General features: G+C 35.9%; 2 protein-coding genes across 2 annotated transcripts; both read left to right on the top strand.

Annotated features, from left to right (window-relative positions):
* Nucleotides 1-3,056: 3,056 nt before the first annotated feature.
* LOC112323366 (uncharacterized) lies at nucleotides 3,057-4,948 on the top strand. Its single transcript, XM_024581343.1, has 2 exons — nucleotides 3,057-3,098; nucleotides 4,499-4,948. The coding sequence occupies exons 1-2, from the start codon at nucleotides 3,057-3,059 to the stop codon at nucleotides 4,946-4,948; spliced, it is 492 nt and encodes a 163-aa protein (XP_024437111.1).
* Nucleotides 4,949-10,680: 5,732 nt separating this feature from the next.
* On the top strand, nucleotides 10,681-15,840 carry LOC18111251 (calcium-dependent protein kinase). The gene is made up of 8 exons (XM_006389563.3): nucleotides 10,681-11,669; nucleotides 13,087-13,230; nucleotides 13,330-13,482; nucleotides 13,583-13,692; nucleotides 14,635-14,802; nucleotides 14,895-15,022; nucleotides 15,288-15,387; nucleotides 15,469-15,840. The coding sequence occupies exons 1-8, from the start codon at nucleotides 10,949-10,951 to the stop codon at nucleotides 15,541-15,543; spliced, it is 1,599 nt and encodes a 532-aa protein (XP_006389625.1). The 5' UTR covers nucleotides 10,681-10,948; the 3' UTR covers nucleotides 15,544-15,840.
* Nucleotides 15,841-16,292: the final 452 nt, after the last annotated feature.

Consider the following 16,292-nt stretch of genomic DNA (forward strand, 5'->3'; position numbering starts at 1 on the left):
TGATATTCTAAATATAAAGTTTCAGATATGAGTAATATATTTTTTATTCAACATGAAATAAAAGAATAATATATATAAATACATATTTCAGGTATGCTTATAACATGTATTAAAATTACAAATACTATACGTGTGTGTTTTGTCAAAACTGAGTTATGTAAACATAAATCATGTGTTCTTGGAACAGAGAAATATTCAGATGGGCCTAGCTTCTTTGATAAATAGTGTGGAACAACCATCCCAACTCAAAAATAGAACCTGTTCACTAATTTATTATTTAACAAATGGTTTAAGCAAGGGAAGATTGTAAGGTTTTGTCCTTATTTTGTTTACGCTTCAATATTTTCATGCTGAATACTGGAACAGGATGTCAGCAGCAGCTGGTCTCCAGAGCATCTACGAATGGTGAACTCACAATGCTACCGAATTCATCAAATAAAACTTTTCCATTAGTAACCAACCATGTGTTGTCCTGGAGCTATACATAGAAGATTTATGCAAGCCAGGTGTTGAATACGGGATCTGTTTATAGATTTTGGAGGCAGATGAACAAGGAACAGAAGCTAATTTGCTACTGTGTGTGACAGGCGAGAATCACTAAACCCCAAGAACCAGCACCAGCTGCTGCAGTTGAGTCTCAACAATCACTTCCAGCCCAGAAAGCCATATCCCAAGTACGTAGAGGAGGCCCTAGTTGCTAGTACCGAAAACTAATCTAATACAAAGGCATGTCGTTGAACCCCACCTTAATTTAATCACAATCAATCAGATTATGTTTTGACAGAACTTGTCCCGTGCATTTTCGACCTGCGCGAGCTCCTCTGGCGTTCCAAGATTAGGATCAAACTTCCAAACTTGTCTGCCAACAAAATTATCGGTGCCAGACAACCATCGACCACAAGGCCCTCACCTATCTCAAGCTCCCGCATTACCTGTTCTTTTCCACTCCCTCTGTACTTTAAATTCTCACCTGAAACTCCAAATTAAGCAGCAGTAAGCCCTACAAGTGTACACACACACGCCCGATCACTGTCACTCTTTAATTGTCTCTGACTAAGTTATCCTGATCAAACCAAATTAGTCCATGACAGTCTAAATTGTATGCACATAAAAATGCAATCTACACGTACAAAAAACAGTAGTTTTGGCCCCTGTATTGCGCTGGAGGTTCCTTCTTTTTCATTACCAAGATCCACTGATGTAAACTACAGGGTAGTATCATATTCCTGTCAAAGTTTATTTAAACCTTTCTTGCATTTCTATAGTTTAGTTTTAGATTACTGTATGATACAGCTAGAGCATCTTTCACGTGCCAAAAGATTGCGGACTTGTTGAAGAAAAAAAATGTGGGGCATGAAAATGGTTGAAATTGCAAAGAAAAAAAAAACCCTCAATGCAGGAAATTAGAAAATTACAACTCCGGATGGTGCAGTGTGATGCAGTTTTTATTTTGTCCCTTTCACATATTTAAAAATATTTAATTAATAAATAAACACCACGGTGGTTTTACATGAATTCTACTAAAAATTCTCTGTTAAAACCTTGATTAAAAAGAAAAAACTACAATTTATAATTATTTTTTTAACCTACATTTCCCATCTCGTATAAATAAGGAGATGGTTGTGAATAATCTCTATGGGCTAATGGGAGGCCTGGAAAGAGGCTTCACTATATGTAGATGGGCTCGCAAGACTTCTCAGAATATACAGAGCAGTGAATGAGTCCTTTTCACTTATCCATCCATGGAGGCACCAAGTAGATTCCAAAGAGCAACAGACAAATCAATAATTCATATAGATTCATGTATTTACTAACAAATATTATTCAAATCTCTTGTTGAATTTAAATCTAAAGTAATAATACAAAAACTAAATCTATTTATGGCCACAAGCCCTAAACTATAAACAAGAGTGAAAGTACAAGGATGTTTTTAATATTAAAAAGAAAATAATTCCAAGAGAGATGAGAAGGAAGAAGGAAGGAATGATCAAGAGCTCCATAGTGGCTGAATTGAATGGAAAGGAGAGCAAGTTCCACACGTTATAGACGAAAGAAATAAAAAGCCATCAGTCTTCTTCATTGCAATGATGGGAATAAGATTACAAAATGTTCTTCGGATTGGAATCTTTTTCTCTGGACCCAGTCACGGAGCAAACGAAGCCGACAGGAGGCCGCATGTTCCCTTTTTGCCTATATCCAGTATAAAATAAAACGTGAAAAACACCGAATTCATACGAGACGAGAGTAGAGGCCTTGCTTTATGGGAAAACTAAGAAATAATTAAGGCTTAAACTTCCCACTTCCCAGCTGTGTTAGCAAAGAGGAAAGACAGGTGTAGTTTCGTAGCTAGCACTGGCTTGGTCTTGGACAACGACAGACAGGAAAGAATGTTAGGTAGGCTTGCATATTGCTTATGTCATTAATTAGTTCACACACGCAAACACGCTTTTAAACCCGCGTTCCCCGCGGCTTCTAATTTATTTTTATTTTTTTGCATACAAACTATTTTGATATGGTTTTTATACAAAAAAAAAAATCTACAAAAAAAATAATATACCCCCAGCAATTTTATAATCATCAATAAATTAAGTTAACCACATTCACTTCTAATTTATCAATTAGAAGTGAATTTAGTCTTAATAAATGAAAAATGGTTTAAAATATCATGGTCATTGAATCAAAACAAAATAAAAGAAAATGATTGTAGAAAATTCAAAGAAAAACTAGCATATTTGTATTTTATAAGTTAAGTTAACTGACATTTCATTGATAAAAAAAAATATTATCAATTAAGAAGAATGTTAAATATCAAACAATTGAAACATATTTTCATGAATTATTTGTCGGGTGTTTGTTTCTGTGGTTGTTTTTGCTTTTGAAGCAAATTACGAAAAAAAACCATCTAGTAAATTATAAAACGTAATTTATTATTTGTGGGACCCAATATAATTTGCATTTAAAATGAAGGTTAACCAAAAGCAGCTTCAAACTGATTCTCTTCTTATGAAGTTTGTGGAGAGTGAATTAATTCACTCTGCATTGCTCACTTTACAAAAATGAACAGTGGAGAGCGTCTCAACTATTCATGGCCAGTCCAGGTTCAGCACAAACCTAAATGTATTAGACTGGGTCTGACCAAGTAAAAAAAAAATTTATTTTATTTTTGTTTTTAATTGTGTTTTATTCGAAAAACTAGTGTTTAACATTATTCAATGACACTACATAAATTAGAAGGAGATCGCATGATGACGTAGCATTTTGCAGAATTTGATCGTAATCCCAATTTTGTTCATGATGATATTTTACTTGATTTTGTTGCACGCTAAAAAAACAATGGAAACTGTAGTTCTTGTCGGATGAATTTTGTACGTGATGAAATTGTAGATAGTTTAATGGAACAATAAAAAATATTTTATATAAAGTATTATTTATTTCATGATGTAATAGCAGTAGTTAGATCTACAATATTTAAATTAAAAAACATCAATATTAATATATATCTTTTTTATTATTTTATAACCTCAATTTGAAAAGTATTTTTAACCAAACACATTAAACTACTTTTTGTTCAATCTCAATTTCAACCACAATTTTAACCAAACATATATAAATACCAAACCAACCTCAATCAAAAATATTTTTTATAAAACAATTATTTTCAAACTATAATTATAAAAACTACCATAATACCAAACACAGTAAGTGGGTGACCAACAACATTTTAAACTGCGGTTGGCCGCACAAAACACATAGCAAAAAATATCTTTTGCAGTTAACCTTAGTGTAAAATGCAGTTGATTGTATAAACAAATACATATCATGTTTTTTGTGCGGTCAATTGCAACTTGAAATGCGGTTGATAATATAAATAAATATACACTTAATATAACACCCAATAATGAATTTCACCATCCGATATTCATTTGTGTTTTTTATGTTTTTGTTGTTTTTTTGACATTGCATTTTCAGTTATAAATTTGGGTTAAGGGTTTGAAATGTAACATCTTATAAATTTTTTCAGATGGAATTGAAATCTATATTGGAGGTTTACTGTTTTGTGGTTCAAAACAATTTGAGTTCATTGTATTAAAGATCATTCCACAGATCCTGCCTCAGATCATTCCACAGATTCTGCCTCAAATCAAATCACACAAGAATAGCCCAGAATCAAGGCTCACAACAGTTACAATCTTCACAGCCACAATTATAGCTAGTTTTCCTAAAACAGCTTCTCTAATTCTATGTATATATACAACTCTTCATTCATCTGTAATTTGTGTGGAAAATCAATATACTCATTCCATCAATACACTGTCTACATTTAAACTTTATCATGGTATTAAGAGAGTCACTCTCTAACAAGAACTCGATCCTCAGTTCATATAACCCCATCTCCACACCAACATCTCCAATTGAAATTCCCTTGATTGCCTTCAATATCTCTACCCAGATCAACGAAAAGCTTACTCCTTCCACCTTCTTTCAATGACGCGCTCAGTTTGAGGCTCTTCTTATTGGCTATGATCTCCTCGATTACGTTACTGGTGATCATCCATGCCTCTCATCCAACAACACTCCTACATCCACTCTTCACAAATCTCACTGGGTTAGGCAGGATAAACTTATCCTTAGTGCCATTTTGGCCTTCACCACTCCCACAATAACCCCTTTCATTTCGACTGCCAAAACCTCAAAGGATGCATGGCTAAAACTCCATACTATGTATGCCAGCAAGTCACGCACCCGAGCTCTGCAACTCAAAGTGGAGCTTACGTTGATTAAACGAGAAAATAAAACAGTTCAAGAATACCTTCATACTGTTAAGACTCTTGCAGATGAGATTGCCCTAATTGATCATCCTATTTCTGCTAATGATCTCACTCTCTACATTCTCAATGGCTTGGGACCTGATTTTCGTGAGGTTGCCGCCCCGATCCGTGCTCGTTAGAAATCTCTCACATTTGAGGAGCTTCACGATCAGCTTGCAAGCCATGAGGCATATCTCCGTCGTCTTGAAACCACCACTCAGCACCTAGTGGTAACGGCTAATTTTTCTAGCCGCTCTGGTGGGCATCGCTAGGGTATGGCTTCTTCACTTGGTCATCATGGCTATCGGGGCTTCAACAAATCTAATGGAAATAGGACTCCAAATGTGCCGCAACACAGAAATCCAATATCTAATGGATGAAAGTCCACGGGTCCACGCCATTACCAGCCCAAATGTCAGCTGTGTGACCAGCTGGGCCATGTCGCCAAACAGTGTCCGAAAGTCCACTTTTCAAAGCCCACTGCCATTTGTGTTTCCACCTCTCACCAAAAGGATACCAAATGGTTAATTGATTTCGCTGCTTCTCATAACATTACAGGTGATTTGATAAATTTATCAGTCCACTCGGAATATAATGGCACCAATGAAGTTGTTATCGGTGATGGTTCAGGTTTGCGTGTCTCACACATTGGTTCTTTGGTTTTTCATTCCCCCACTCGTGATTTTCAATTAAATGATACACTTTATGTTCCTAGTATTCGCAAGAATTTAGTTTCTGTCCATCACTTTACTACCCAAAATAACATTTTTATTGAATTTCACCCCTTCTACTTTCTTGTCAAGGATCAGATCACGGGGGCGATACTTCTCAAAGGTGCATGTGAGAATGGTGTGTTTCCGGACTCATTGGTGGGCTCCTCCTAAAAAATGGTTGTAAATGTGCATGAGAGGATGACGATTAATGGGTGGCACAAGTGACTTGGCCATCCCTCTTATAAAATTGTACACTCTTTTGGTCGTTCTTTTTCCCTTCCAATAAAAAAAGACTCTCAAACGTCAACACTTTGTACTCCCTGTTCTATCAATAAAGCCCATCAACAACCTTTTCATTCCACAAGTCTTCAAAGTCGTGCACCTCTTGACCTTATTTACACCGATGTTTGGGGTCCTTCCCATATTATTGGTCTTGATGGGTCACGCTACTACTTAATTTTGGTTGATCACTTTACCAAATATATATGGGTTTATCCCATGGCTGCTAAGTCAAGCGTTAGTAGCATCTTCCCTCAATTTAAACATCTTGTTGAAACAAAGTTCCAAGCCAAAATAAAATCTGTTTACTCGGACAACGGTGGTGAGTTTGTGGCTCTTAAAAATTATTTTTCCATCCATGGAATTAGTCACTATACCACCGCTCCTCACACTCCTCAACAAAATAGGGTTGCCAAACGACATCACCGTCACATAGTTAAAACAGGACTCACCCTTTTAAAGGATGCTGACTTACCATTTTTGTTTTGGCCTTACGCTTTTCAAACCGACGTTTACCTTATAAATCATCAACCAACCACTCTTTTACACCATAAATCCCCCTTTGAAAGTCTTTTCAACCAATCACCCAATTATCTAAAATTAAAAAAATGTGGTTGTTTGTGTTTTCCCCTAACCAGGCCTTACAATACTCATAAGCTACAACCCAAAGCATGTCTATGTGTTTTTTTGGGCTACTCCCAAACTCAAAGTGCATATCGGTGCATGGACTTACAAACCAAGAGGTTTTATCTCTCACGACATGTTCTTTTTCATGAAACACAGACGCCCATCTCTTCCTTCCCTGCAGCAACGTTTTTTAGTTCCTCTGCCTTGTCGTCGTTGCCCATCAAGTCGCTTCCATTGCCGCAACCACCACCAGTGCGTCTGGACGGTCCACCTGCTTCTGCATCACCTTCAAGTATTTCCCCTAATTCTTCACCCTTTGTTTTACCTAATTCCTCCTCCCCTGTTTTACCTAATTTTCAGAAATCCTCACTCGCCACATGCTCCACTGTTCTGCCCCCCTCCCCTTCGAAGCTCCAACCTCACCCAGTCAATCCACTTCTCTCCCTGCGCCCATAGCTCATCAACTCACAAATAACATATCTCATACACGCTCTTTGATCACACGCTCCATGAACAACATCTACAAGCCAAAGCAACTTCATTCCGTTTCAAAACACCCCATTCCACCCATCATCGAACCCACTTGTGTAAGTCAAGCACTCCGTGACACGAAATGAAGACGTGTCATGTCTGCTGAGTTAACAGCTCTAATGCGCCATCACACGTGGGACTTGGTTCCACCACCCCTTCACTGCAACCCAGTGGGTTGCAAATGGGTGTTCCGGGTCAAAAGAAAATCGGATGGGTCTATTGATAGGTTCAAAGCGCGTCTTGTTGCCAAGGGTTTTCATCAACGCCCTGGGTTGGATTACAAAAAGACTTTCAGTCTGGTTGTCAAACCGGCCACAATCCGCACTGTTTTGATAATTTATGTGATGCAGGGGTGGTCCTTGCGCCAACTGGATGTAAACAATGCATTTTTACGTGGGAAATTGCATGAAATTGTGTATATGATTCAGCCCCCTGGCTTTAAATATTTGTCCTATCCTAATTATGTTTGCAGGTTACAAAAGACCATCTATGGTATGAAACAAGCTCCACGGGAATGGTATTCTGCTCTAAAGAAAAAAATTATGGCGCTTGGCTTTACAAATTCCAAAGCCGATAACTTTTTGTTTATCTACAAAACTGCCTTTGTTTTATGTTTCTTGTTGGTGTATGTATATGATCTGGTCATCACTGGCAATGACAATACGTTTGTGAGCTCCATCGTTGCTCAATTTGGCGTTGCTTTCTCTCTCAAAGACATGGGGCCTCTTCATTTTTTCCTCGGCATGGAAGTCATTCCAACCACAGATGGCCTTTTCTTGTCTCAGCACAAATACATACATGACATTCTCTGTAAGACAAACATGCTTGGTGCTAAAGAGGTGTCCACTCCATTGTCCACCACAACAGCTCTTCAACTCATTGATGGCACTTCCTCTGTGGACAGCACAGAATTCAGGCGTGTCATTGGTGGCCTTCAGTACCTTTCTCTTACACGTCTTGACATATCATTTGCGGTCAATAAATGTCACAATTCATGCACAAACCCACTGCTACACACTGGACAGCGGCAAAGAGACTTCTACGTTATTTGAAGCATACCATTTATCATGGCATCCATATTCGAAAAAGTTCACACTTGCACCTCGTGACTTACACAGATGATGATTGGGCCGACAACTATGATGATCACAGCTCAACATCTGCCTACATTTGCTTCCTTGGCTCCAATCCAATATCCTGGAGCTAAAAAAAACAGAGGGTTGTTGCAATATCATCCACCGAGGCGGAATATAGAGCCCTTGCAAATGCACCCTCTGCAACCATCTGGTTATTGTCCCTATTTCAGGAACTCGATCTATCTCTCTCTTCCCCACCAACATTGCTTTGTGACAACCTGGGTGCTACTCAACTCAGTCTCAATCCCATTCAACACTCTTGGATGAAGCATATTCAAATCGACTTGCACTTTGTTCGGGATATGGCTCAGAAAGGCATGCTATAGGTTCATCATGTCCACAACCAAGATCAGCTTGCCGACCTCCTCACCAAGCCCCTGTCCACTCACCGCACTGAACAACTCAGAACCAAGATTAGCCTTGCTGATGGCAGCCCTATCTTGCGGGGGCGTATTAAAGATCATTCCACAGATCCTGCCTCAGATCATTCCACAAATTCTGCCTCAAATCAAATCACACAAGAATAGCCCAGAATCAAGGCTCACAACAGTTACAATCTTCACAGCCACAATTATAGCTAGTTTTCCTAAAACAACTTCTCTAATTCTATGTGTATATATAACTCTTCATTCATCTGTAATTTGTGTGGAAAATCAATATACTCATTCCATCAATACACTGTCTACATTTAAACTTTATCACATTGAATAAAAGTATTAGTTCGAGAAAAAAATGATTAATGTAATTCTCATGACAACATGGGTATTCCATTATTATAAAAAATTGATATAATTTTTTTTTTATTAATGTGGGTGTTTGGACCAGCTTACGTGTACCTCGACTAATCCCACGGGTCTTGAAGTCAATGACCATGTAAGTTTTCAATGGCCATGAAAAGATTTGAACTCGTGACCATTAAGGAGCAAACTAAAAACTTGACTAGTTGAACTACCCTTCAAGTTGAAAAATTGACATAATTAGATGGTAAAGTGTTAAAATTCAATGTAAAGAGACCACATGATGAAAATGATGCAAAATTATTCAATTATTGTCCATAAATATATTTTCTATATCACATTTAATTATAATTTATAAAAACTCTTAAAAGGAACCCAAATTCAAGGGCGAGGGTTCTGAGGATTAATGACTATATAACCTTTAATAATTCAAAGAGAATTCAAACTTGTAATTATTAAAAAATAAATTTAAAAACTGACTAATTAAAAAATTAACATAATTACACGGCAAAGTGTTAAAATTCAATGTAAAGAAAGTACTGTCACTCGGGGGATGTGGGGGTTGGGGTTCTTTGTACTTCAAATATGTTTTTTTATTTTTATTATTGAATAGCATTAACAGACTTAGTCAATATTCACATTTCAAAGTATCTAATTTTTTAGAATAAATATATAAATGAAATAAAAGCTTACAAAAACCATGGTCATATATGGTCCACTAAAATATGTTATACAAATATTATTTAGATTTTTTATCCACATCACAAACTATTATCACGAAAAACGTATTCAATTTTTTTTTAATTTTGTTAAAACAGTAAATAAAAAAAATCAATTTTAAATTTAAAATGTTATCAATTAATTATTTAAACATCAACCTAATAACATAATAGGTGTTGCAATTGTTTTATATTAAGTAGAAATAACAATTTTACCTAATCTATCTATGTATTATCAAATATCAAATGTGTTATAAGATGTAATTGAATTAGATTTTGTTTTGTCTAACTAAGATTTGATCGAGGTCAAATATTAAATTTTATGATTTCATAGTCACTGAAAACTTACATGATCGTTAACTTTAGGGTCCGTGAAAATGATCGTTAATTTTAGCTCGTGAGATTAGTTAAGATACATGAATGCTGATCCGCACACTCACATTAATAATAATAAAAAAAACCTTTAAGAAATGGTTCAATAACAAATAGATTTATTTACAACATTATCTTTTCATATTCAATTTTTTTTTAAAAAATGGTAAATAAATTTCTTATAAATGTAGATGGTCAACATGGAGGTACTCGTATAAAATCTTATTAAATATAAAATTTAATACCTAAAAGCTTTAAAATTAATCAAAACCAGAAATACAAAGGAGATGGCTTAGCCCACTGTTTACAAGGTCTTGTAGTACAAGTGGGTAGACCAGCCATACACTTTCATTATTCTTAAAATAAAGAAAAACTCTACACAAAAATTAAAATTAAAATTAAAATTGCACATAAAAACCCAACTAAATAAATAGTATTACACAAGTGATTTGCTTACCTTATAAATAACTTATAATATTATTTATATAAAAATTCTATTTGTGCTAGTAAGATTTTTTACATAATTATCCTGTTATTACTCATAAAAAATAATTATTATCTTCCATCAATAAAAAAAGATAAAAAAATATCTTCTTTCCAGAAAAATCAGAAATAATATTATAATTTTTAAAATGAAAATATCCCAGATTCAATAATATAATCACTTAATTAAGTGTAAAATTTAAAATATTCAAAACTAAATGAAGTAATAATAATAATTATTTTGCATTTAAACCTCCCTGAGCCCATTTTTTCTTCAGCATCCAGAGTCTAACCTTTCCATCTACCCGGATATAAACACAAAATTATTTCTCAAAAGACTTTTATTTATGGCAGCTGTGAAGAGTCAACTTACAAGAAATCACTTCGATATATCATCGCTCTCTCTCAAGATTTAGCCTTCATAGCCCAAAAGTTGATCTGCTTTTTTGCTCAGATTCTCACAAAGTTTCGATCTTTACTGCTTTTGGGATCCAAAGTCTCAATCTCTAACTCCATTTCTTTCAAGATTTTTCAAATCTCGAGATGGGTTGTTGCGGTAGCAAAGGAAATGCTCCAACACCAGATGTTAATGGTTATAGAGGACCAGCAACTGGATATCCTAGGCAAACCAATCAACAACAACAACCTCAATATCATCCAAGCCAACAGAAAGTCACAGTCCCTCAAATTCAGACACAAACCCCACCAACAAGACCTCAACAGACACAACAACAAACCCCAACAAGGCCAGCTCCTGATACTATACTTGGCAAGCCTTTTGAAGACATCAAGCAACACTATACTCTTGGAAAAGAATTGGGTAGAGGTCAGTTTGGTGTTACTTATTTGTGCACAGAGAATTCAACTAGTCATACTTATGCTTGCAAGTCAATATTGAAGAGGAAGTTAGTGAATAAGAATGATAAAGAGGATATGAAAAGAGAGGTTCATATCATGCAGGACTTGTCAGGGCAGCCAAATATTGTTGAATTTAGAGGGGCTTATGAGGATAGGCAATCTGTGCATCTTGTTATGGAGCTTTGTGCAGGGGGGGAGCTTTTCGATCGGATTATAGCAAAAGGGCATTATTCAGAGAGAGATGCTGCTAAGATTTGTAGGGAGATAGTGAATGTGGTACATGCTTGTCATTTTATGGGAGTGATGCATAGAGATCTCAAGCCTGAGAATTTCTTGCTGTCTAGCAAAGCTGAGGGTGCTAAACTGAAGGCAACTGATTTTGGGTTGTCTGTGTTCATTGAGGAAGGTTAATTTCTTAATGTTTTTTCCTTTTTGTTTCAGTTATTGGTTATATGATATATGTAATGTTGTATTATATGCTGAATTGTTCGAGGATCGTGTTAAAATCTGCTGTGTTGTGTAAGGTCTGAGCTTTAATTTTTAGTGAATTTCAGGATTTTTCTGCATTACATTTTTGGAATTGTTCAGATTTTAGTTCTGAATTTGTTCAAGAAGTAGAAAAGGAGTTGAAATTGGTATTAAGTGATGCAATTGGATTGGCTATTTGCTATTAGAATGAGCAACTGTGAAATAGAGAATAGGGGCCCGCTGTTCATATCCTATTTGCTGGATTATGTGCTAATTTTGATGTGGTTCTGCCTCTGACTATATTTATGTGTAAAAGCCTAGTGAGACAGTTTGATTATCCATAAAAAGGTGTTAGAAACAATGTCATCCAGGAAATGTCTTCGAATACTATAACAGCATCTTTTGTTTATTAGATTACACTTTGAGCTTGATGGTGATATTAGACAAATTAGCAAATGATATCGAGGCTATGGTGAAGTTTGATGATGAAGAAATACCAAGTGATCCTTTTCTTTTACTATTTTTGAATTCCTTGGGTTAAGCTATATTGAGGGGAATGTAACCCATATAAATAGAGCAGGATGGATAGATTTCAGGAAATGTGACACGCTGTTGCCTGCCAGCAGTTGACAACAAGTTATATCTGGTCTTCTGCTCAATTTACTTTTTTCAGCTGATTTCTAACAAGTAAAGAGTGGAAAACACTTGTTTTCCTGCTCTTTCTGTTTCATGTGGCTAGCAGTTAGGTTTTCAAGTCAGTTTATTTCTGGTAGATCTATCCGCTGCTGATTTTCTATATAAGAATAACAGATTCAACCTTATTCTGCATGTTAACTAACAAGAAAACACTTGTTAGTTATACCTGTTCTATCTAACTTCTGAAGGAAAAAGGAGTTAGAACTCTTTGTTTCTCAAGACAGTTACTAAGACACTATAATGGCATGTTTTGTCGATTAAGGATCTTTCTGAGGTTGGGATATCAAGTAAACTAAAGAGATTTTGGTGGACCTGGATGATCAAGAAATGCCTAATGATTCTTTTTCTTTTTTTGTTTTTGCCTTGTATGACTCATCTGAACTGAGGAGAATATAAGCTGTATAAATATAGCAAGGTGGATGAATTTGAAAAAAATGAGACAAGCTGTTGTGGCACTAGCAATTGACAAAAAGTCACATCAGGTGTTCCATTCATTTTACTTATTTGTATGATCTTTCTGTCTTCGTTCTCATCAAATTTCAACCTATGTTGCTCTTTTGAAATTCCATTCAAGCTGTAGGATTGTCTCAATTTGTTCTTAGAAATATTAAATCGACCTTGAATTATTATGTTAACTGAGATTTTCCAAAACCTTGCAGGTAAAGTTTACCGTGATATAGTGGGCAGTGCATATTATGTTGCTCCTGAAGTATTGCGCCGTAGTTATGGAAAGGAAATAGACATCTGGAGTGCAGGAGTTATTTTGTATATTCTACTCAGTGGAGTACCTCCCTTTTGGGCTGGTAAAGACAATTTTTTGCCAACTTTTTTTAGAAAAGCTCTCTTATAAATTACTATAGATTTCCTCTGGATTAATTTAATTGACTAAATTTGTGTTGTAGAAAATGAAAAGGGAATATTTGATGCCATTCTACAAGGAGACATTGACTTTGAAAGTGACCCATGGCCTTCAATATCTAACAGTGCAAAAGATCTTGTCAGGAGGATGTTGACTCAGGATCCTAAAAAGCGAATCACTTCTACACAAGTTCTTGGTAAGAAGCTTTAATTTTTGGTCAGTTTCTGGTATTCCATGACTTTTGCGTTGCACTGGCATGCTTTTTGTGCCTAAAATCAATGGTTGTGTGTGGTTAGAGCATCCATGGATTAAGGAAGGAGGTGCTGACAAGCCATTAGATAGTGCTGTTCTCTCTAGAATGAAACAATTCAGGGCAATGAATAAGCTTAAGAAGCTTGCTTTGAAGGTAAATTTTTAAATTATCTGATATGCCCTTATTGTTCTTGTAGTTCTTTTCTAAGTACTGTGTTTTGATTTGTGGTTATGCTCTAAATATTTGCGTATGTGTCTATAAGTCCTATGGTTGAATGATCTTTGCTGATTATGTATGGAAGTTATTTTGCAAAAACTATATAGATATATCAAGAAGAGTTATTGTAATTTATTGCATTTTATGTAGCAGGGTTTGGCATGTGTATATATTCATATATTCTGCTTCCATAGTTATTAACTACATATGGGCACAGCAGATGTCACTCAATGCCTTGTGCCTTCACATCTGATTTTCTGTTTAGAGATCAAAGAGTTCAGAGTTGGAGACCCTAGGCACAGGACATACTTTCTCACTCATAGGAGATTTATTGTTATGTTTCAATGGGATTGGATATATAACATATAAACTGTAGGTGGTGACCGTAATGGTAAAATGGAAGTTTCTAGTCCTTTTTCTGTCACTTGACATTAAATATTCTTATTGTATTTCCAAAGTAAAAATGCATAGCAGCCATTCCCCAAGATGATGGACACATCTTATCTCTGGTGTGGATGCTAACAGAATACCATCCTGCAATTGTATGCTTTATGCACAAGAGTTCTTTGAACCAATTTCCTCTTACTGATAGATCCTTTGAAGTTTTAATAAGGCTTGGGATTTTTGTTCAATCAGCCATTAGATGTATTAAGGAAGCACGTAATTTCAACCTGTAGTTTCACTTTTCAAATATTGTTTAATAATATATCCTCAAGTGTCATTCTCGAAGTTGAAAAAAGTGTAAGGTGTATTTGCTTTATTAAAAGCAGTTGAAACTCTAAGGTATGTTTTCCAAGTTGAGTTATGAGAGTCTAGATGGGAATATTGGATTGCTTTTGGTCTTCTATTCATAACATTGTATACTTTGGAATCCCATAGGTTATTGCTGAAAATCTTTCTGAAGAAGAAATTAAAGGTCTTAAAACAATGTTCACAAACATGGACACTGACAAGAGTGGCACCATCACCTATGAAGAACTGAAGACAGGTTTGGCTCGACTCGGGTCAAAGCTCTCTGAAGCTGAAGTAAAGCAACTCATGGAAGCTGTAAGTAATACCAGGCTTTAACACAACTGAATTTTCTGATTATTTCGTGTATCTCATACTCATATTCTAGTAATGTATGCAATACATTTCAGGCTGATGTGGATGGAAATGGATCTATTGACTACATTGAGTTTATCTCTGCTACTATGCATAGATATAAGTTAGAAAGAGATGAACACCTATACAAAGCATTTCAGTACTTTGATAAGGACAGCAGTGGGTGAGTTCTCATTTTCCCCAATGGCCACATTTCTTGTTTGGAAATCCTTGACTTTATATATTTACCGTGTTTGATCAGTTTCAACTAGTAGAATGTGAAAGTGAATGTAATTTGTACTTTCTCCCTCATAGTTAGTTTACACGTAAAAGTGATTTCTGATCATACCATAGTAAGGAACTTTAGTAACTCTTATCAATTTATTATGACACGGGGCAAACTAGATTCTCCCAGGAAGAAAAGCTCATTTTTATAAATTTCATGACAGGTATATAACAAGGGATGAGTTAGAATCGGCAATGAAGGAATATGGAATGGGAGATGAAGCCACCATAAAGGAAATAATTGCCGAGGTGGATGCAGATAATGTAAGTGGTCATACTTCTAGCTCTTGTGACTCCTATAATAATGACATTATTGGTTGCTAATAATATCTTCGGATTTAATAGGATGGGAAGATCAACTACGAAGAATTCTGTGCAATGATGAGAAGTGGAACTCAGCATGCAGGAAAGCTTTTTTAATTCCAAAGGTGAGTGCAGAACTATTACCTAAAAGAGTTTACAAGAACCAAAGCAATCTCACTGAGAACGCAGGGATACACTGTCCAGTCCCACATTTTGAATCTGAAAAATGGCACTTTGAGCACAAGTTTGGATTGCTTGGATTTGAGCTGTAATGTTTGTGCATATCTAGTATTTTGTTTGTTCTATTTTCTGGTTCCCTTTTAACTCACTCTGATTTTTTTTTTCCAATGAGATATCGAATAATCTTTTGACAAATTATGGTGCATAATGAATAAGCTCTCGTGCTATTTTCTTTGGGAGTGCATCGGGGCTTTTTTCCTCGTTCCTCGGATAACAGCCTGAATTTTCTGTAATGTGGGTTTACAAACTCATTGGTGGCATTAATCAATCGCCACCAAGCCATCAGATTTCTGTGATTGATTAACACTTGATATCATGTGGGAAGAGAAACTATTTTTGTCCCTTCAGAACAGATGAGTACTGCTCTACAACTGGGGGCCAAGAAATCTCTGCAGTTTCCCCCTTTAGTGGCATGATTTGTGTGTTTCCAGCCAAATAAATTACAATTTGAGGTGCTGTTGACCTCTCGGATTTTCTTGGATTCACTGTACAAGAGGTTTGATTTTACTCGAAGAACCTGCACACTGGTGGACTTTTCCTGTCACCTTGCTTGCCAGCTAATTTAGGCAACGGTGGCATCTGTACCCAACACAGGAAAGATCAAATTGAATTTTGGCAACAAAAAT

Source organism: Populus trichocarpa, chromosome 11 (assembly GCF_000002775.5).
Source record: "Populus trichocarpa isolate Nisqually-1 chromosome 11, P.trichocarpa_v4.1, whole genome shotgun sequence".
In the NCBI taxonomy this organism is placed as follows: Eukaryota; Viridiplantae; Streptophyta; class Magnoliopsida; order Malpighiales; family Salicaceae; genus Populus; species Populus trichocarpa.